At 37.5% G+C, this 23,313-nt stretch overlaps 1 protein-coding gene across 1 annotated transcript; it reads left to right on the top strand.

Moving 5' to 3' along the window:
* Positions 1-199: 199 nt before the first annotated feature.
* On the top strand, positions 200-18,362 carry LOC104550801 (transmembrane protein 180). Its single transcript, XM_061993773.1, has 7 exons — positions 200-233; positions 3,943-4,121; positions 4,864-5,598; positions 8,478-8,632; positions 10,048-10,131; positions 11,074-11,217; positions 18,057-18,362. Exons 2-7 carry the CDS (start codon positions 3,969-3,971, stop codon positions 18,184-18,186), a joined length of 1,401 nt encoding a protein of 466 aa, XP_061849757.1. The 5' UTR covers positions 200-233; positions 3,943-3,968; the 3' UTR covers positions 18,187-18,362.
* Positions 18,363-23,313: the final 4,951 nt, after the last annotated feature.

Genomic DNA, 23,313 nt, shown 5'->3' on the forward strand with positions numbered 1-23,313 from the left:
CAACGTGGCAGGCTACAGCCACCCGCCCACCGTCTCCCACCGATTCAAACACAACACCCTCACCTCCCCTGCGGGGAGCCAATGGGAAACCGCCCGCCGGACAGATCGACGGCAGCGTCAACCAATCACAACGCGCATTCACATCGAGTCACCAATGAGAACACAGAGAAGGTTGGCCCGGGCTAACTGCACCCCGCCCCAGCAACGGGCTGCGCAGCCTCCAGTCAGAGGAGGTGGGTTGGTGCGTGTGGGAGGGGGCGCTGGTGGCCGGGGCTCGGAAGAGTTAATGGCGGGGAATGGGTGCTGTGGGCTGTTCGGGTGGGTCTGCGGCGGAGCGGAGCTGGCGCAGCCCAGGGTGGGGCAGCGCGACTAGGCGCAGGGGAAGCTGTGTCTCTCAGTCACTCTGTGTTGGGAGCCCCTGAGGGGGCGGCTGAGGGAAGAGGCTGTGAGGAGGGGCCTGAGCCGCGACTCCTCGCCCGCGTCGCGCCCAGGTGTGGGCCGCGTTCCCGCCGCCTCCCGGGGGTGCCCTGGCGGCGTTGTGCGGAAAGGGAAAGGACAGGAGAACGCGACCCTGCTCCCGCTGGAGCCTGCAGCAGACACGGCCGCTGTCATGTCTGTAAACGGCCGGGCTCCATCCCTGAGGCTCGCGTGTTACTCGGGCGGTCGCCGCTCGCTCTCGCCGCTTCTCCTTACAAGGACGAGGGAGCCATGTCCTGTATCTGTGAGGCTGCTGAGGAAAAACGATCTTGATTTGCCCAGTTATTAACAGACGAGCAGCTCTAAAACAGTCCCACAAGTTCCCAGAGCCCGCTGCCTTGCAGCCGTACGGCGCTGGGGCACACAGCATCGCGGGCTTGGGAGAGTGGCGGCACGCAACCAGTTTCGCTTGCCCTCATACTTAAGTGCTTCAGTTTGCATCTCCCCTCTCCTGTAGCATTTACCCTTAGTATTACCCCTCGGGACTAGGAAAGCATTTATTCTTAGTTCTGTCTTAAATGTTGTTCAAGTCATGGAAGAAAGATGAAGATTTTTCTGTCCAACCAGTTTGTCAGGACTGCGAGCGTTACGCTGCAGTGTGGGACCCACCACAGCAGAGCATGATGGCAGTTAGTGTGCTTCAGTCTTCTTTTATTATCACTCGAGAATAAACTTTTCTTCTTCATGCTCTAGTTTCTTCTAGTGATTATCATACAGCCCTGGGACAAAGGCAAGCAACATACTGCATCTCACTAGTTTAAACAGCCTGTTCTTTTAGCTCATCTGTATTAACTCAGTGGTAACTACTAGAAGTTTCTGAAACTGATTTGCCCTCCATGAGTCACCAAATGTCAACACCTGTGCTTTAACTTACTCAATATAAAGGCTGACTATTGAGGGAGGGGATAGTCATGCATGATTTCATTGTAGTACAATTAAAGAGCACATCTTCTCGAAAAGGAAGTGTGGTACCTCAACTTCTAATTGAACTTATTTCATAAACAAGGTACAGGGCCAGATGTACCAATTAGTGTAAAGAGTTGTGTCAGATCCTGTGTATTATAATTAGTCATGGCACTAGAGGCCTTTTTGGCATTGTTAGAAGGTTTTGGTTGAAGAAATTAAAATTTTTTTCAATTTTTCTAAAGCTGGGGGGACTTTTTTTCTAAATTTGTGTGTAGGAAGGAATTGAGTCCAATGTGATTTGAGAAATGACTGTTAGTTTGCTGGTAATGTTTCTGTGAAGCACATTGTTGGCAGTCACAGAATTTGAGGTAAAGGAAGGGCTCCTAGTTTTCTATTCCAATACCCATGAAGAGGGCTCCAGGGAGAAATAGATATGATGTCTACCTTTCCAAAAGACCTAATATCTACAATATTATTCACTTTATTTGAGGGTGAGGGAGCACTGGAAGAAGCTACCCATACGGGTTGTGGAGTCTTCTTCTCTGGAGATATTTAAAAGCCACATGAACGAGTTGCTGTGTGGCCGATTCTAGGTGGCCCTGCTCTGGCAGAGGGATTGGACTGGATGATCTTTTGAGGTCCCTTCCAACCCTTAAGATTCTGTGATTAAGTATATTTGTGAAGGCTTGAATGTGCAATTCTTTAAAAAAAATGTGATGCTTGTCAATAACATACTGACTGTAATGACTTTTGCAGTTAGTAACATCAAACTTTTAAAAATACACATTTCAAATGGGCATTTCTTCCAATAATCTTATTAATTTTAGATCTCTCAGTACAAGTTTGTGAAACCAAACTCGTTATGAGAATGTAAAATTTCATCACCTGAAAAGGAATTGCCTCTACAGCTGTAGCTGTACATCACAACCATCCTCAAGAATCCAAAAAGTCTTACAAATGAATTGGCTTTAGAAAAAAAACTCCACCTTGGTTCAAGTTGTCAGCTTGACTTTTAAAAAAACTTTCTTAGCTGTAAAGTGAAGTTCTTGACTCTTTGCATCCTGTTTTATATTGGAGCATTTTAAAGACACAGTTTGCTCTTCAAGAGTTCATTTTCTGTGCTAGGGGGTGGGAAAAGTACTGTTCTGGCATCTGCCATGGTCAGAATAGACACTTCTCTGGTACTTGTTTGTGCTTTTGCTTGTCCCTCACCTGACAATGAGGAGGTGCCGTTTTCCATCACAACAGCCTGTTTCCAGCCACTTTGTAAACCACAGGAAGGTTGGAAATGGCCTTGGTTTTCATTTCCTGTTTCTTTCCTGTGTGTTTTTATGAGGAGTTCAGGAATCTACTTATCAAGCTGAACAAGCAGGTATTGAAACTAACTATTTTGATGGCTGTTTGAAAATTGCATTGAGAATAAACTTGTTAATATGCAGAGAGGCAAAATGCAGACTATTGACAAAAAGCAGGATGTAAAGCTCTGGAGTTAATGTGCGTAGTAAGTCTGAACCTGAAGTATCTTCAAAGTAACAGCAGACAGCTTCTTTCAAATAGATGTAAAAATTAATAAAGCCTGAGTTAAAACCAGATAATAACCTGGGAGAGGTATTTTTGTATTGGGCTTATAGAATCAAACGTGGTCAAGGAATACCTTTAGGAAATCATTACTCTGCTTTAAAAGGCAGAGGTTCCCTGGAGCTAGCCATTTTCGTGGAATAGTTTATTGCAAACGTGCTTAAGTTAATTGCTAGATAGAAGGAAAAAGTCAGCATCTTAAAAAATTGTTGGCTGAAGATCTATTTGATATGTAAAGGAACTCTCTATTCTTTGACTGAATCTCTGTTATATGGACATACTTAACATGCTGTCCACGTCTCACTTGCTAGATTTTATTTATGTGATGTGTTTTGTACAATGAAAACGTTTTGATTATTAAAAGATGTTTTGATTTTTTAACGATTTCTATTAGTATCCCATTAGTTTTGTGAGGTGAAAGTATTGCTTCCATGGCTGGTTAACAATTAACATTTAAAAATACAAAGACAAAACTTGGTATTTGTTTGAAAGAAGCATTCATCTAAGTGCGTTTAACATTCATAGCAATGGAATACATATGAATTGAGTCACTTCATTCCTACGCAGTCCATCGTTTTAAAACTATGTGGCTACCAAGAAAGATGTGAAATATATGCAATTACTTTGAACTCTGCACAAAGATTAGTGTTTGCAATACTGGATTTTTATATGGAGTCTGTGCCCCAGTTAAGAAGAGATCCTTTTAAATTTTCCTCTACCCGTTCCATTGGATTTTAAGCACCGATTATATTTTTAACTGTCACCAACTTCCTAATGTTTTGCATCTCTTCAGTTTTGTGCTCAGTGTCTTCTAACTCAGTAAAATGTGTTTCCCATTTTTAAGAACAAGGAAGTAAGACTGGGGAATTTTTCTTCTAACAATCCATTTCTACACCTCTGAAACAAACAAATCCCCCATGTAACTTTGATTTGGAAAATTATTCTACCAACTGTTGTGTTTCTCTTATTTTGTACTTTGAGGGAGAAGAAAGTAGTACTCGTGGAAGATGAAGCTTGTTTGGGGAATTCATCCTAATGCGCTGGCATATTCCATGACTACGTTAGGTGCTGGAATGATGAACAGTATCTTTAATTTCTACTACGTTAAGCTTTTCCTAAACCGATACAAAATTTCAGAAGTAGCATTTCATCAAGCACAGGTATTGTACAATGGAGTAGTTTGATCACAGTGTTGTGCTATGTATCTGTGTTATTATAACAAAGGCTTTTTTTAACTGATAAATTAATTTTGGACACGTTACCAATAGTTATACAGTGAATTCCCTTGAAATGTAGTGAATCCGTAAGCAGCTGAAGGTACACTAAAAGCACATTGTTTGCAGTCTTTAGACTAAAAATCTCCAGAATGTAATTGCTGGAAATATTTTTACCTTTTATAGCTTTGTGATGTTCTAAACTGATCTCACACCTCAGCTCCATAGATAGGTTTGACAAAAGTGCTTTTCTATGGACTGTTTAAGTACCTAAATGCTGCCTTTATTCTGCAAGTCATCATCCATGTGAGTAACTCTTGTCGTAAAAGGTCTCCTGAAAGTAATGGGCCAGCTCATGTTTTGAATTACTTGCTGTAAGAGTAATATCTGGCCTTTGCAAGGTGAAGCCATAAGCTTTTGAAGGAGGGAAGTCTTAGAGGCAGGAGTTTATTTCACATGTAGTTGGGCACCTGCCTACTTATTCATCTTGTTTTTCAAAACTACTCTAAACCTCTAAGTACCTTTAAGAATTTCCTCTGGAGTGTGTTTTGACCTGAGGAGCTTTCATCTTTCTCGGGGATTTATTTGAAATCAATATGATGTGTTTTACTTCTGAGTTTGTATAACCTCTGCAGAAAAATCAGGCTGACGATCAATTTCTGTTGTGTCTCTTACTTGTTTGTTGCAGGTTGTATTTATGATCTGGAATGCCATTAATGATCCTCTTTTTGGGTATATTCAAGATAACTCCAAATTTGCCTGCTGCTCGAGGCGCCAGTTTTCAATTTTATATGGAGCTCCTTTATATGCCTTAGCCTTTTTGCTTCCCTGGTTTCCGTGGAAACATTATGAAGAAGGTGACTGGCTAAGTGGTCTTCACCTGGTTGTTGCATTATGTGCTTTTGATGGTTTGCTTACGTTTGTGCTTCTAGCCCAGTGTGCACTCTTTGCAGAAATTTCAACAAGACATGAAAGTAGGCTTCAGCTTATTAAATATAATCAAGTAGCAACATTAATTGGATCAACGAGTGTTCTTTTTTGTGGTCTCATATCAAATAATATGGAAAATTTTGCCTATTTTCAGGCTTTCACCATTTTGGTAGGAGCATTAGCAACAGCTTGTATGTGTTATACAGGCAAATATAGTACGAGTCAATATGAGCAGAGGGAAATCTGTACAGAAAATGCTAATCTGGACAATGGTGATGGAGCTTTCTCCTGGTCCTCTGTAATTTCATTGACCAAACAGATTATGACAGAGAAAAACTTCTTATTTTTTGTAACAATGAACTTCTTCCAAGTCCTCCACCTCGCCTTCTGCAACAATTTTATGATGATCTTTGCGGATAATCTTATTCCAAAGGATGTTCTTTCTTCCTCAATAAGAAGTATCATATATGGAGCAGGCTTTATTTGTCCTCAGGTAGGCAGTTACACTTTTAAAACATCAAAATCTGAAAACATTGTGTTTTACTGATATCCATTAGTTTGAAGGTCTCCATTTACATTGTTAAAAAAATGCGGTATCCAGGATGAGCCATTGGTCATACTAGGAAACAAATCTGGCTCACCAATGCTCTAAAAGAAGAGGGTATCCTCCATGTAGGGGCTAACCAAGTGAAGGCTGTGAAAATGGTCAAGCAGGCAGGCTGGTAGAAAGTCTGTTTACAAGAATGTGAGATGTGAGTGTGCAAAGAGTGGATGTTTTGTATCCTGCAGGGTTTATAAATACCTAAGTATAAAGGAGTGAAAAATATGGTCAAGATAACAAGTTTCTGAAAGCAAAATCTATAGAATTTGGAATTGTTTTCCTTTTGGTTTTGATTTGTAACAATACACGTAATCATTTCTTCTTCAGGAAGTTTCTGAGATGGACTGCACAAAACACTGGAAACATTATTAGTTATTAAAAGCATTGTTGAAATATGTGGTAAATCAGTCATGGGAACCAAACAAAACTCTACATAGCTGCTTTGGGAGAATAATGCATCCCCATTTATTTTGTTGTTTGCTGTCTTGGTCAGCTGCATTTATTGGGTAGAAAGAGACATACTTTCAAGACCTCAGTCAGAGATGGGAGAGTAGTAATGAACTGGAAAAGCAAGAGAGAACCCAAACAAGTGTGAGAACAAAAAAGGCAGCAAGAATATGTCGCACAGAATGTAAACATACTTGTTTGCAGTGTACAAAAAATTGTCTTGTTCATTTCCTTTTAACTTCTTTCACTGGATCTTTTAAAACTTTACTTGTCTTGTTGGATGATGAAAGTTCAGGATACTCAAGACTTTAGCTTTCATGATAGGTGCTGATAGTGTTCAGAACTTCTGAAAATCAAGCTGTTACATTCATTAAATTGTAATAGTTTTCAGAAAGTGGTGTATAAGAGAAGATAAATGAAAGTGAAACTGGAATTCATAGCTCCATTTTAGTTACTGTTTTGGCCTTTGCATTTATAACACTCAAATCCTAAACCTACCTCTCCTGTTCCAAAGTTCTTAAATATCTATAATTTCAACTTTTATCTTTACCACAAGTTTAGTGGGTTTTTTTTTTCAGTAACTCAGTTGGCTGGTGAACTTTGGAAATAAGTCAGAGACTACAGATGTTAGGGAAGCTTAAATAATTTTACACTCGATACATGGCAATCGCTTTTGTTGGTAAAATCAGTATGACAGTGCAAAATGAACAATCTTTCAGTAAATGCATCTGCTCCCCAGAGGCTCTTTGCCTAGAAGGTTACTGAACCGAAGAGAGTTTGCTGTGACCTTATTTTTCTCAGGTTTTGTCCCTTTGAGGTCGAGATATAATAAGAGAATTCTCTGGTGGCAATGTCCTGAACTTCACTTACTGGAAAATCACACAACCCGTGTAAAATAAAGCCCTGTCTCATGAACTGTGCTTCAGTGACCTCTGCTAAACTAGAATTCATCTTCTGTCTTAGGTTCCTTTTAGTTGTGGGTGTGAAGAATAAAATCTGCCTACAAGTGAAACCTTGTTACTAAAACACAAAGAAATTTAAATTTTCATCATAAAGTTAATATTTTTCTTAGGAGTGTGCAGTCTTAGAACCATACAGGAATAAGGAGCTTTCTAAATCATAAGTACTTCCCAAGACAGGGTTTCTCAACTATAGGGAGATAAGGTCTTGGTTTTTACAGTCATAATCCCTTACCATTTCTAGTATAAGCACTTTTCTGCAAAATGTCTGAAAACACATGGGGGTGTGGTATGTTTAAGTTTCTTACAACCAGATTTTTTTCTTAGACCAACTTTGCAGATTTGTTTTACCTCCCTCATCATTGGTTTAAGTCGAAAACTTGAGCTTCTCCAAAATGTTAGCCACAGTAACCTTTGACAGACTGTAACATTCTCGTTTTGTTGTATTAAAGTATTTAAATGTGGGAACAAATGTACAAGGAAGATTCTTTCCTGTTCTTCATCTGAGTATTAGACTGTTCATTTCTCTAACACAGAATAAAGGAGAAAGTGTCAGTAGAGTTTGTGTTTTTAGTGACAGTAATGAGGACCACATACATGAAGGTGGCGACATAGGCTCATAGAATAAAAGGAATAATAAAAAGGAGAAAGTCAGGAACAACATAAAAGAGCTTACACTTTGTTCATACTGTAATAAGGACTTAATACCATTTTGGGGAGTTTGCCTGACTCTACCTTCTCATGTGGATTACTGCCTACTAAGTTTGGTGACATGAAAATGCAGCCATACACGTTGTCCACTGACATCTGCCTCTCTCTACTTGCTAGTAAAGTAAACTTGCTTAGATCAGCTGTCTTGATGAGCTTGCTTTATCAACTTGAAAACATACTGAATTTCTATAAATGTCAGTGGAAATAGTAATATTTATGGAAAAAAAAAAATTATTGAAAGTATTTTTGATGAACAAAATCCAAGCAGCAGGATGCTTGGTTTACAGTTGACATACTGCAAGGTTAATTATTCAAGGAGTATCAAAGATGAAGATCATGAACGTTAAATAATAGTCAGACAATGTGGGACACAGTATTTTCTTCAAGATAGGATAGATCTCAGCTGGCTAGTTTTGAGTGAAAGGAGGCCATTTTTATCAGGTCAATGTAGCGTAGAATGAGACAGTAAATAGTTCTCTTTGTTAAGTTCCTCTTTTTTAGTTTGGATTGAACTTTTTAGAAGGGCTTGGATTTATTGGTTTGTTTTTAAGGGTTAGCAATATTGTATATCTGGTCTGTGCTTTATAGCTCTCCTCATACCAAGATATTGTACCATATCTTTTCATCATATGTATGTATATATTATCTTTTCAGTGCCTTGTTCTTCTCAGTCATACTTCATTGAAGAAGTTTGGTTACTACAGAATCATCTTGTTTTCCTTCTACTTTGAAGGAGTAGCTGCTGCCATCATGTTTATTCTAGGTCAAGAACACTATTATCTGTTGGCATTTTATCTCACAACAAACATGTAAGTAAATACACTTCCCTGTTCATGAATGTGGCTCAAAATAATTGTAACAGAGTGGACACTTGTTTTTAGTAGCACAAAGATTTTGACACTGCTTTTAGGGTTTTCTTTCTGTTCTGTCTCACTTGTCAAAAAAGTTAAAACTCTAGTTATAACTTCTTTTTTCTCCTTTAATTTTATTCTGCATCAGCTTTTAGTTTCTTTAAAAGAAAAGAGAAGCCTCAAATATGAACAGTAATTAAGGTTTGCAGCCACATGCCTACAGCCACTTACCTGCTTTAACACGAGATTAAAGTGAAACAGAATCTCTCATTAGAGAAACTCTTTGGAGATTGTTTGCTAGGAAAGCTCAGACCTCATTTTGTATTACATGAACATTTTGTGTTGCACTGCAAAACAAATATCAGTCAGTCAAGTATCTGTTAGGTAACCAATAGTGGGTCATATTTTCACTGGTACTGAGTAACTATGATGCCAAGAAGTTGTATTTTGACAGGAAAGGTATGCAGTGATACGTGGGAAACTGGAATTAAAAGTAAAACCTTTTCCCGTCAGAATATGGATTGGATTTATTTCTTTGTTTTCCATTTTATTGCTTGTTTTCTATATGTTCTTTTCTACCCTCTTTTTCTTCATCTTCTTTTTCCCTTCATTTTCATTCTTATTTTCAGTATTTCAGTCATGGGCTACTGTAACACTGAATTGTGTGAACAATAAATTGAATTTCACTACCTGCATACTTGAAATGATGAAGATATATTTTGATTTCCCCAGGAAAAAATTCTGAGGTACCTGAAGACTGTATGTTTAAAGTGCTAATGGTTCTTATAAGTAAAAGCTAATCACACCCAAATTTTAATCAGAACACAGAAGTCATAGTATTTGAGTTTATGGTTTCACTTAACATTTGTTAAGAGCCATCTTTGTGTGTGTGTGTTTAAATGCATATATATATATAAAATGCACATGCATATATAGGAATGCATATGAAATCTTTTTACTGTTTTAATTCTCACACTTTGAAGTTTGTCTTCAAAGTGTAATCTTTCCAGTAATTCTCAAGTCCTTTTCAGATTTCTCTTTTTTCTTCAAAGGTGATTCTCCTATGCATATCATTTTAAATGACAGTTACTGATAAGCAAATATTTATGACCTTTTGCACCAGTGTCCAGGAAAAAAAAGCAAAACCCCTCACCTTTTAGCTTTGCATATTGATTTCTAATTCTCAGTTAAGAACAGCTCTTTAAGAACTGCTGTTTAAACAGATAAATCAGGATGTTTTAGAGAATATCTCAGCTTTTTGTGTTTGCAGAAATGTCAGTGTTGAGCTGTACGTGTTAGAATGTCAGTTATGATTTCATTATGGAAGTGTATGTAAGAACTACAAACATCTGAAATATTTTGTCTCTCTTTAGGGTGATTGTACAAGCTTCATTTAGTTTGTTCAACTTGCCTTTGGCAGATATAGTTGATGCGGATTTAATAAAGCACAAGCGGAGGTATGGCAGTTGTAGCCTTTTCTTTAAATATGCCCTTTGCCATGTTACCCTTTCATAAATCAGATTATGTTAAAGACAGTAACTGATCTTTGATCCTTGACACAGAAGTACTTTCTGTAATAGCAGCTTGAGATAAGTAAAGATAAGAACTTGATTTCCTGTAGTTACTTCACCAGAGTAATTTATACAGATTATTAAGTCATTTCTAGTTTTAATGAGAATGTAAGCCAAATCCTTCAGGGTTTTTTGTGGTCTTATTTTGTAACCGTATACATCTATTACCATTTACAGAATTTTCTGGGTAAGGCCCTTCTAACATGGAAAAGGCACACAGAAAACTTTGCCTATGCTACTTAAAAGTGCAAATTTCAAAGTCTAACTGGTTGCTATTATCTCTCTGAAATAAAAATTGATAAAACCTGTTGTGACATAGCACATCACAACTCATGGATCCTTCGGGTTTTTTTCAAAGTGCAGATAGCTTCCTGCTGGTTCCATCAATATTTATATCAATGCAGATTTGATCCTGGTCACTGTATTAAAGGACTTGCCCCTTGAAGGTGAGAGCTGTTGCTTTCATGAAGACAAAAAGTGCCTCTTTTTCTGGCCTCATGCATGTAAAGACTTAAGTTGTAATTAATTCTCTATGCACTGTTCAGTCTGACTTCAGTAATTATTGAGGACAAAGCTGAGCTTGAGCACAAGTCATTTCAGAATTGGGTCCAAGCTGTATATATCTCAGGGGTTCATTACCTTCCATTTCCAAAGAAATCTAAATTTCATTGTGATATCCAATCCACTTGCTATGAGGTGTGAACCATGTAAAGCTAAGGATCACAATACTTAGTATTTGCATATCAACAGCATTGTCAAACTTGCTACTGTAATTAATATAAGTTTCTGTCATGCATTTGTTTGTTTTTTTCCCCTAAATATTTTTAGATCACCACTTTCCTCTATGGTTTTTGGTACCAATGCTTTGTTTACCAAACCTGCCCAATCTTTGGCTCCAATGCTTGTGGTTACAATACTAAATCAATTTGGATATGAGAACCTGAATAATGACATTGCTCAACATGATCCAAGGTGAGTTCAAAAGGGATGCTTAGAATCGTAGAAGTTAGCACGAAGTAATCCTGTAATAGAAACGGTAAATTAGTCTGCAATTAGTTTGCATGAGCTGCGCTTCCAAAATGTGAGTGCTTTAAAAACATTTTCCAGTTATTTTTCATCTGTGTAAGAATAAAAATGGGATTTTTTAAAGGAATAAATAGTTTATGAAACAATACACATGAGGATATCTACTTAATTTTGAAAAACTAAGGATATATTTCACTAGTTGACCATCTTTTGTTCCATTGCTAAAAATTTTTCTAAAGTTTGAGGTCACCTAATAGCTCTTATTAAGATACATGTTGTCCTGTCTTTTATCTCATAAACCTACTTCCCTAAATAGATAATCCTAATAGGACTGCATTTCAGATACATTTTGTTTGAGAGAAAACAATGTAATCACTGGAGGGAGGGAATTTACTTCAAGTAGGAGTATAATTTTGACTTCAATACTACTTACCATTCTAATGCTAATGATTTCATTGCAATCCCTGGAGACCTGAATGCACAGCATAAGGCTGGGGTTGCTAGTTAGCACATTGGAAATGCATGGGCTTTTATAAAAACAAATTAACAGAGTTAGTACACTGAAAATGTCATAGGCTGTTTATTTATGAGCAGCAAGAGGAAATGGCAACGTAAGGAATAACTGAATTCAGGACTAAAAGGCAAGAATCAATCCTAATTACAATTTGTTTTAGAAAACAATGTGAATAACCTAAGAACAACATGGCTCTTATAAATTTTGAGTAGAAACCTTAAAATATACATAGAAGACAATTGTACATGAACTTTTTTGGGGATAGCTCCTGAAAGAGAAAGGTCTGGTTATGTGTCTTCTAAGGCTAGGAGAATGTTTCATACTTGAAGAATCTTCTAAAAATTAGGAAAAGCATGCCATAAAAGGACAACAGGTGGTCTTCAGAAAAGCATCCTGGCACAAGGAAAGAAGGCTTAATTTTGAGGCTGTGTGTAAGAAAAGTTAATATTATTTTAATGCATTCATGAGATAGCCAGCCAGTGAGCTGACGTGAAGAGGACGTGAACCTCATTATAATGTCAAATAAGATGAGTGGGTTTTGCGGAAGAGCAGTGGATTGAGCTGGATGTGGATTGGAAAGGACTCAGTATATTCATCTTGATGATTCAGAGAAATTCAGATTTGAAACATAAAATCTGCAGTTCTGATGCTTTTCAAACAGAGAAATGAACCCTTTGTGGATGGATTTCAAGTCACAGTAGCTATAAATCTTCTTTTCCCCCAGTAAGTAGCCTCTGGACTACAACAACTGTAAATTTCTTGTATATAGAGTTGAAACATTTTGAATGCTCAGTCTCTAAAACCTGTATTTTCACTACATTCAGGCTGAAATTTGATTTATTTCACTGGGGCAAGGAAAAGCATAAAGGTACAAAGCTGAGATCAGTTAATCAAAGAGCACCTGGCAATATAATTTTCTTGCCCATCCCTTAAAAAATAATTTCTTAAGCATGAAGCAGCCTGCATGTGTTTTCTGTACATGTGTGTGTGAATGTGTGTGTCATTCACTTTGCAAATGGACTGCAGTGTGGACATACAGACCACAAAGGCCAGTCTACTCAAGATTGTTTCTAGGGAGTCAGTTTGCCCATGGTGATGTACTGAGACCATCGACTGAGCTAAAATTACTTATACATATTAAAAACCCTATTAGCTGATATCAGATTTCAGCCACAGGCAAACAGCTAAAATACACTTGCCTCAGGACAAAATGGTTTGAGGACAGACAGAAACTGAGTACAGGAGATTGCTTAAAATATGCTTGAACTGTTTAGAAATAAAAAGACACCTGTGAATTATATATAATGAAGTGTTATGACCCATGCCAGTACAATCTCAGCTGTGTCCTTACTCCTTCTTCAGAATAACTATTTAGTGTTCTGGAAAGCATTTATTTTATTAGGTATAGAGATGGTGAATTGTGGAGATAGCACAGAGGACCCTTATACTGCACTAACAAAATGTTTGGACCCTAAATAATTATGTCTTCAGACTTATAAAAATGTTATTAACTATACATATATATATATAAAGTAATTTACTGGGAGAAGAGAGAAGGTGCATTCCAGAACCATAAACTATTGGCTGATTTCTGGGTTTATTTCATTAAGTGAATGTTAAACCACAGCAACAATGATGGAATCATTGGAATCACAGCCAGTCCTGGCAACCATCTCCAGGAACGTCAGAGACAATGAAATCATTGGTAGAGTCAGCATCGTTTCACCAAAGGGAAGTCATGCTTGACCAACTCAATAAACTCCTACAGTGCAAAGACTAGCCTGGTAGACAAGAGAAGAGCAGTGCATATTGTCTACCTGGACTTCAGTAAGGCCTTTGATGCTGTCTCTCCCAAGATTCTCATAGATAAGCCTTTGATACATTGGCTGAATGAGCAGACAGGGAGATGGTCTGAAAAGTGGTTCAATGGCCAGGCCCAGAAGGTGGTAACCAGTGGTGTGAAGTCTAGTTGGAGGCTAGTAACTAGCAGTGTACCACAGGGATCTGTTCTGGATCCAGTCCTGTGTAGCATCTTCATTAGTGATCTGGATGATGGGGCAGGATGTACCCTCAGGAAGTCTGGTAATGACATAAGACTGGGAGGCATGTCTCATACATCAGAGGGTCATGCTGCCATCCAGAGGGGTCTCAACAGGCTGACAGGAACCTCATGGTTCAACAAGGAGAAGTACAAAGGCCTCTACCTGGGGAGGAACAGCCCCATGCACCAGTATGTGCTGAGGGCTACCCAACTAGAAACCACCTTGGCAGAAAAGGACCTGGATGTCCTGGTGGCCACCAAACTGAACATGAGCCAGCAACGCTCTGGTCATGTAGATACAGTGTTGGGCAGCTGGCTTTATGTGGCACTACTTGAGCAGGGGTTTGGAGCTGATGACCTCTAGAGGCCTTTTCCAACCTCCACCATTCTGTGATTCTGACCAAAGTTCCAGTATTTAATGATAGTGAAAAGATGGGTGCAGTACAGTTACAGACAGGCTGTTACCTTTTATGTACAGATACTGTCTGTCACATTAGTTTTCTTGCAGTTATTTCACAGATCTTCTTACAAAGCAAAAATATCTTAGTAAGACAATGCAAAACAATCTTAGTAAGATGTGTCTTATCAGTGTTTAGCTTGGGGAGTTTTTTATATGTTAATAGTCTGTGGAATGGAGGAAAGTATTATCATACCATCAGTAGCCTCTTTCAGTACTGTCCAGATGTCTCACTTATCTTTCCTTCCAGCACCAAAAGTTTGAACATTGTTTTTTGTATCCTCAGCCACTTTCCAGGCTTTTGCTGTAATAAACCACCCTTTCAAGCAACAAATTTACAGTTGAAAGTTACGGAAATAAGCTTTTCTTGTTCCCACAGATTTTTTGTGTAGTATTGTCATTTTATTTCCTCCTTTGGTGCTCATCTCGCAGTGTATCACAAAAAGCATCTATCAAAAGCTGTCTGCTGGGACAAATCATTTATCTTCTGATTCTTACACCTCCAGCAAAAAGTCTATAAGATGACACTACCTCACCTACACCTCATCATTCCAGTGATTACATTCTTCAGCTATGTGTTATTATAACTCCTTAACATCTTTTCTGATCAGGATATCTCATTCTTACTTCATTAGTGTACCAAATCTCTGATCAGAGTACCAACCAACTACAAGTTGCTGGGTTTTAAGCTTTGTCTGTCTTTTGTTGCCATCATGCTGTTGAGAAACTCAACATGTATGTCCTCTGCCTCAGTAAAGGCCACATTCCTAAGCAGCTTATTAGGATAACTGGCATGTTATGAGTGAAATTCTTACCTTCTTACCTTTTGTGACAGTAGTTCACCACTGTCTTGGTGGCTTTTGTTACAGTTGTATTCTGCAGGGCACCCAAGCTGGTAAGACAGTGAAGAGGTTTTAATACAGAGAGTAAAATTCTAGAAGAAAAAATTTAGCTCCATTTTTTTTTTCATCTATGATGTGTCATAACACCTCCAGGTGGGTAACTAAGATTCATCATGAATGAGAACATGCTTATCACTGAACAGTGATCCCACTGCTAGATTAGACCAGGCCTTCCAAAGACCTAGACTGGCTTTCTCTTCCTCCATACTGAAGCCTCTGAATTGATCATTAGCATCACCAATTTCTTACTAGTACCAGTATTGACTTCTGCCTTAATGTAACTTCTTAGTCAGAGCAATGTCTTCTTCCTTAGGAGCACTCCAGTGTCTCTTAGGTTTGCCAGTGGTATCTTAACTCAGACATGTGACTTCTGCTATGAATAATGTATCTCTTCCAGAAGTTTTCTCACCTTTTGGTGTAACTTTTTTTACCCACCAGGTCGGCCTATGTATTGTACACAATTCTAGATGTGTCACACGATTCTGTATACATTAATATACACATTCTACCACATTCTTAGGGAATGTGGTCACTGCACATCAGTTAAGCATTTGGTAGTGGAAGTTAGGTCAGGAAGTATTCTATAATATCCTTTCAATTTGCAGACTGGAGTGGTCTGGGTTATTTTCTTTTGATCTGTCATCATAGCAAAGTGTTTTTCTGTTTGGGTTTTTTTTAGTTTGGTGGCTTTTTTGCTATGGAAAAGATACCTAGTTTAAAAACTCCCTCTTCTGGAGAGCCACTCAACTACAGCTAACTTCTCAAAGTGTGCTTTTCACATTTGTTCTACAGAATGAGGTTATTTGACATCAACTCTCCATTATTTATTGGAGGCACTTTAAAATGTTAATGCTTTCATATTGAATTACTGTACTACATCACATTCTATTCAGGGTGGTATTAGGGCTGTTTAGTGAAAGATTGTATGTTTTATTCCTGCATGTGCAAAAAAAACAGACATGGAAGCTTCTGAAGTTACTGGTTCAGATGTTATTATGATGAAATCTGAGCTCTGCTCTTGATTTATCCCAGTCCCTTAATGAAATATTTTCCCATTCCTTGTTCTCTGTACTATAGATATTTTTCATAATTCCTGTAGTAACTCAAGGTTTTACAGTGTAATATTGTTTTCTTAAACTAATATTGTTGCAGTGAAACCAAATCAGGATTGCACCAGTGTGAGTGATTTGGCAGATGTTCTTTCTTTCTTTTTCCTTCCTGAAGTCCATATATAAAGTTGGAATAATTTTAGTACTGAAAACTGCAGTCCTCTTTAGTGTGCCAACAGACCAAGTACAAGCCTCAGCATCCTCTTAACTGTGTCTTAGTCCTGTTTTCATCTTTAGATAGGTAAATAACTTGTCTGTGTCCTCCCTGCTGACACTGCTCGTACAGTTAACTGTTGTGACAGTGATGTGCATGATGTGGACCGTTGTTTACTGGTAGGTGGACTGAAAATGCAATTGAATACAGGCCAGTGAGTAACATCCAAATGGTAAATTATTGTCCCTGCCAATAAACATTGGCTATGGACCAGTGACCTGCTAGGGAACTCTTCCAGCCCTAAGTGCAATTGCCCAAGTGATTAAGTAATTCACTTGTAAGCCTGTGGCTTTTTGTAGCATTAGCATGAGATAAATTGTGATGGTTGTATGAGTGTGTGTATGCACTAAGGGATAAATCTGGGCTATGTTGGAGGCTGCAAGCATTTTTGCTGTTAAACACAGCGAGACATGAGATGATTCTTTTATGATTCAGAGAAACTGTTAGGGTTTATTCAGAAGCTTACTCAAGTTAATGAGAGGGTCTTTTCACAGATGTTGGGATTTTTTGGATCATGTCCATTGCTGTTGTGTGAGTTTCCTATCTCATCCCTGAATGCTAAGGAAAAACTAGAAATGGCATACACTGCTTCATGGAGAGAAAGTTCATGTAGGGGCTGTTTCTCAGCTTGAGTTGACTTTCCTGATACTTAAGTAATTAGAATCCAATAATTAATAGAATATCAGTAGATAGTGGCTCTAGCTGCTAGATGAACACCTAAATGTATGCGTTGAGCTGTCAGAAACCACGCTATTTCCTAAAAGGGAGCTCATTTAACTCCCATGTTTCCTTTTTTGATTCATATTTCTTGATGCTTTTATCTCTTATCCCTTGGAGAAAATTTCTATGAGGAAATAATTCCATGAGAATACATGAATGCTAATTTCACATGTATTCTTTTTAAGGTTTATATTTTCTTGTAATCATCTCTTTTAAAATGCACTAAGGCTCAATATTTCAAACAGCACTTTACACCATCTCTGAATTTTGCGCATTAATCACGACTTCCACCTAACACTCAGCAAGTATAACACCACACTACATGGACAGCTAGTAGCTCAGATTTTAACTGAAAGCATTTAATATTAAAATGTTTGCTTCCATTTTCTGATTTTCTTTTTTCTTCTGGATGTTTTCAGTGTAACTAAAGCTTTTCAAGTGCCCAGCTCTATAATTGGATTATATTGCTTAATTTCTATATTACACAACACAGATGTGTACTCAAATAGTGAACAGGATTCCTTAGGCTGCCTGCAGTGTGTTAAAATTAATATTTTGTGTGTTAATTATCTAGTTGCCTCCTGGCTATTATGAAAGATGCAAACAACATGAAATGCATATTTGCATGTAAGAATTAGGTAATCTAGTTGAAGCCTATTTGATATCTGTGATATTAATATTCCTTTTCTTTAGAATGGATTGCACCCAGTAACCTGTCTATGGTGCACATGTGTATATAGTGTGTAATTTCAAAATCATTTGTTGTGAATTGACCATGGAAGTTCATCTTCTTCATCTTGAAAACTGTGTTTTCATCTTTTTCACCAGTTTGTTTTTAGGTCTTCGTGATGCCATGTTCTATTTGATCTGTCTGGTTCCACTTTGCATTGCGGTCGTACAGATCCTGACGTGGACTCCCTTTTCAATCCAGAATAGTCATATGACAGCTGTGCACTAAGTATGTAACGGTCAGTAAAGCTTCTGCTGAACATTTCTAACTGTGAAAAAGCAAAATTGCATTAAATGAACTGTTAGACCTGTCTTTGGTCTAAAGGTTGGAGCTATTTCGATGAAATTGCATTCTTTAGTCTATATAGACTATAACACAGATAGCATTCAGGCTTAATGCTGAGCCTACACAGGATGTTTTCTAGTTCAGTTGCTTGCCTTTAATGGGCTTCATCATTAATTGCTAAATAAATTTACGGTATAAACTTGTCACTGTTAACTCCTTTGAAGAATGGACATAGCAGATGAGGTAAAGGAATCGCAACCCAGCACCTGGAAATCAAGGGAACTGCATTTTCTTAAGCTTACTGAAAGGTGGTGGATCATTTTTGCCATACTGATAAAATGGCAGATCTCTGAATTTAATCTGGAAGAGCCTGGTGGACATCCCTCATGGATGGCAGGGAGATGAACAGAAACATTTAGATGGTGTCTGCTGGACTGATATCAAGATGAATGCAACAGCTGCCACAGGAAGAGCCAAAAGTAATTAAAAACCCCATAAATGTCTGTGTAAGGCTAAAGAATAAAATGATTAAAATGCTGTCCAATACAGTGTTGCTGGATATGGAAAACCTCCCTATGTCTTCACTGGCTTTCTCAGTGTCTGTAGTTCGTGGTAGGTAGATGCAGCTTTCTGGCTTTAAATGGGAAATTATTTTGAAGGTGCCATGTTGTTAGTGCTTCATAGAGAATGTCATTGTGGTAAGAAAAACATCAGCATACAGATGTAATAGTGTTCTGTTGGTTGGACAAATCTAAGCATGCACATATTGAATCAAACCCTACCCACTTTGTAGCGTTACATTGGCAAACTCACTTGATGTCCTGACAGTTGAAGTTAATTTCTCACTGAGTCTTACCAAAATCTTGTCAGTTAAGCTAATTAATTGATCTTGTGATTTTTATAAAATAAAGGTTTTGTCACCAAATTTCAGGAACACTGAATCCTCTCGTTATTTCACACATGGTGTGATAAGTTGTATTAGCATGTTACCAATGCTATTCAATAGTCTTGTTACCAATGCTATTCAATAGTCTTTTTCCTACAGTACATCCAGTGTGTGATTGTGTAATGACAGCTTAAGAAAAAAATAATCACTTCATTGTTGTTCTTTGTTTTGCTTGGGAAAATACCATTTTAGAAGCACCTTTCTTGTGGAGTACCACCTGAAAGTACAAGAAGATGCATTGTATGTATCCTGATTTTTAAGTGCTGAGACAGCTCATTTCAAAGGCTCTACAATTCTCATGACAGCTAAAGAAGGAAATGAAGGCAGTGGAAGAAGTTACCCTGTATTTTGGTGGATGCTAGCATAATTTAATGAAGAGGTTTGAGATTTGAAATACCACTGTTGACACAAGAATACTTTTTTGCCTCAGTTTTTACATTTGCAGAGTAGAAACGTTGTTTCCTTGCCTTTTCTGAAGCTCAGAATGCTTTCAAAGCAATGAGTGAAAAAGTGGGATGGCAGTGCTAAATATTTAGAAACCCAAATGAATCCTTTGATAGGAATATGAAGATTTATGTGAAAATACAAGAAACCACCAGAAGTGTGGTGAAGTTTTAAGTTATCTGTTTTTTATCTCTGTCTTGTCAGAGATGCCGTTATTCATTTGCATTGTACATGCTGAAAGCATTATGTGCACATAATAGCCCCACTTGTATTTACATATCCAAGGAATATTTACACAAATGCCAGGGCAGATATGGACTGTATGTTTAGATCCTGAATTTTAGAAGGTTTACTGCGTTGTATGCATGAGTTCTGTGCTTGAGAGGCAGAAAGAGCAAAAGCCAAAAATCTGAAGGAATTTAATCTTTGATTCACTGTAAAATCAATCTTCTTCTTGGCAATTCTTTAAAGTGTTAATAAATAAAGTCCTTTTACTTTTCTCTCACGTTTCTGTATTTTCTAAATTTCACATGTTAATCCTGTCCTTATAGAATATCTTTTGATAGATGAAAATACTCCACAAAAAGGGTGTCTTAGATGACTCTATTACTTAGTTCTAACATTAAAATATTAGAACATGGCATACCACCAGGAGGGTGCTGTGCTGTGCAACAAGAAAACTAGTAAGTGGTTTTAAGAGTCAAAAGGATACCAGGAATACTTTAAAATCATCAGAACTTTTTTTTCCTGGAAAATGTTTTTTGAAGGTACCATTTTATTTGCTGAAATAAGAAAGGAGTAAGGGGTGATATGACTGAAGGCACAGTTTGAGTAGCCTCTATAAACTGCTGCATCTTCAGAATCAAGATAGGGAAATAGTCAAAGATTTCTGAGCAATATGGCCTTAAGATGTGAGAGATTAACTGTGCAGAATAAAATAGTTTAGAAAACAAATCTGAGAAATACAAATGTTTTAATGTGTAAAATGTTAACAGTTTAAAAAATTAATTAGTTCTTATTCTCCTATTTGTCTGTCCTATTTCTCTTGCTGTAAGAGCAGGAAAAAAAAGTGTCTTTTATTGCACTGATAGTCTTTCCAAAAGAGAACTGTAAAACTGCTGTAAATTCAGGTGGTAGTCTTATTACAAGAATAGAAGGTTGGCAACACATTATGACTGACATCGCTTATTCTCCTTTTCTCTGTCACCCACTAAACTTTGTTATCCTCTGCTAAACCTACATGATTGGTTTTGGCCATGAATCAAGTAAAGGATGATCAAAGGCAAAAGTTCAGTGTCTTGCAACAGCTGGTTTGTCTACTTTCTCTCCTTATTAGCTTATAGTATCTGAGCTTGAAGTCCTGCTGCTGGAAAAATGCCACAATTTAATCTTGATAATTTAAGAGTGTCTAAAATAGTCTTGTAACTGATAAGAAGCATTTAAGTGTGTATAATATAAAATATGAAATGCAGTGTTAATTTCAGAGAATGAAAAATTTGATGCTTTAGAGTTTATAAATTCTGAGAATTTGGATCTTAATACACTGAATGAATTTTTCTGTATTGAAAATCAATAGGCAAAAGTGTCTACTAGATTTTAAAGGGCATTATCGAATAGACACTAGTTAGTCAAATACAGTGGTATCATAATACATGGTTAGTGACAGAATGAAAACATTGAATGCATAACAAAACCTAATTAATTTTAAGTAGGAAAAATATATATTTCTGTTTTGTGGAGCTTGCAGGCCTGCATCTGTTCTCCTCCTGTACAAAATGACCTTCCCAGTGTCCTGCTGTGCTGATTTTGGAACTGCTCAGTGATTCATGAATATACTATGTTGACATGGCTAGTAGGATGTTTACATTTGAATATGGCTGCACAGCTTAATGGGTGCTGTCAGGAAAGGCAAGCAGGAAGGGGAAGGAACAGTTGAGATAAGCCAAATCTCCATCTCTTTTCTTACAGAATTAAGCCAGCTCAGGAAAAAAATCAGCAGTACATGCAGTCAAAAGAATTCTAGCTGGTTTTGTACAGGAACATTCAACTGAGACTGGGTAAGAATTGTCTTAAGAGACCCAAAACAAGGATTCCTGGGTTACTTTTGGAGAGAGGACTTTAGATGGGTATCTCTGGGTGTTTGTCTTAAAGACCTCTTTCTGGTAATCACTTTCTTCCTATTGTTTAAATAACAGAAGGGAAAATTGTTTTATTGCTGTACTTTATGGGGAAAGCTGCAGATTAACATCTTTGAATACATGAGGCTGTGCAGTCAGCCCTGTCACTGCTAGTCCTGCTCCAGAACATCAGGCACTTTGTGATCACCACAAAGCAAATGCAGGCTGTCTTAAAGCCTTTGGGTATGTTTTGGACCTTTTTGGATTCTAGGTATTCAAGTGATCATAGAAATGTCCTGCCAAAAGAAAGAAGAAATGCTAAATAGTTAAGAAAGTATAAAAAAAAGTGATTCCTTTTTTCTTTTGGACATCCTCTCCCAGCACACTAACTGCTTTGAATGACATGTACATACAATTAGACAACAAATAGTTTTCTGAAATTGTCCAGCAATTGGTTACAATTCCATCAGTCTATATGCAAATGACAATACATCCAAATCACTACCAAATCACTATGCATGAGTAGTGTGTTCTTTATAGCCTGTCAAGAGAAAAATATGCTTAGTATACAACTACTGCAACAGAATATTAATAACAAATCTAACGCTGGGTAGGAACTTTGAAAAATCTCATTAAAGCATACCTAGGTTGGATACTAACAATGCAAAGACAAAAGCTACTACATCTCTTAATTGATTTCATATGCAATTAATTACCTGCGTTTTACACGCAATTACATTACGTTTCCCTGTGAACAACATGTAACTAATAACTAACCTGAAGCAATTTTATGTATCAGTTTACATATTGTGAGCAGATGTCTCTTCAAAAAGCAGTAAATTTATCCTTTGTCATTTTGGATTTTGATTATAAAGTTGTTTCATTCCTAGAGGGAAAAAAATAAGCTCATCTGTCTTTTCAAACAAGAACATACATAGGAAGGAGAGTCTTAATCCCAAACCAAATAAAGAGACCAAAAAGACATCTTGACCCATTGGAGAAAAAAAATAAGTGTGAAAAGCTGTCTAAAGCTCTCACGTCAAAAACTTTCCTCGGGGAGGTTAAATATCAGTGCAAATGAACAGAAAAATCCTCTGGCAATATTCTATTGTTGCTCTGGTTTTGCTGATTTCCCAGGATAATCAAGGTTGGACGTGATTAGTGCTTCATCTTACAGGTACAAACCACGATCCCATGGTGGTCTGACTTCCAGTTTCATCCTTACCAGGAAATTAATGGGCTGGATTTCAGCCTTTCAAATGTGATCAAAGGAAAAGATCCTGGCTGCTTGTGGTTAAGAAGCATTTTTCTGCTATAAGGTATGATGTAGCCTTGATGCTGGATTTCCATTAATGAGATAGGCTTTGTCTAATTTTCTTACCCCTTCAATTTTATACAATATTCCTTACTTTTTATGTTATATTCCATAAATGACTTATGTTCATTAGAGCAGAAGTAAAAGCTGTGCTGCCTAACCCAAACCCACAGTAACTACAGCTTTTGTTCTAGTAAAGGCACATGCTGCTATATGAAAAGCCAAAAGATGTTTATCCAGCTTGTCAT

The sequence above is a fragment of the Colius striatus genome, chromosome 3, assembly GCF_028858725.1.
Source record: "Colius striatus isolate bColStr4 chromosome 3, bColStr4.1.hap1, whole genome shotgun sequence".
Taxonomy (NCBI): Eukaryota; Metazoa; Chordata; class Aves; order Coliiformes; family Coliidae; genus Colius; species Colius striatus.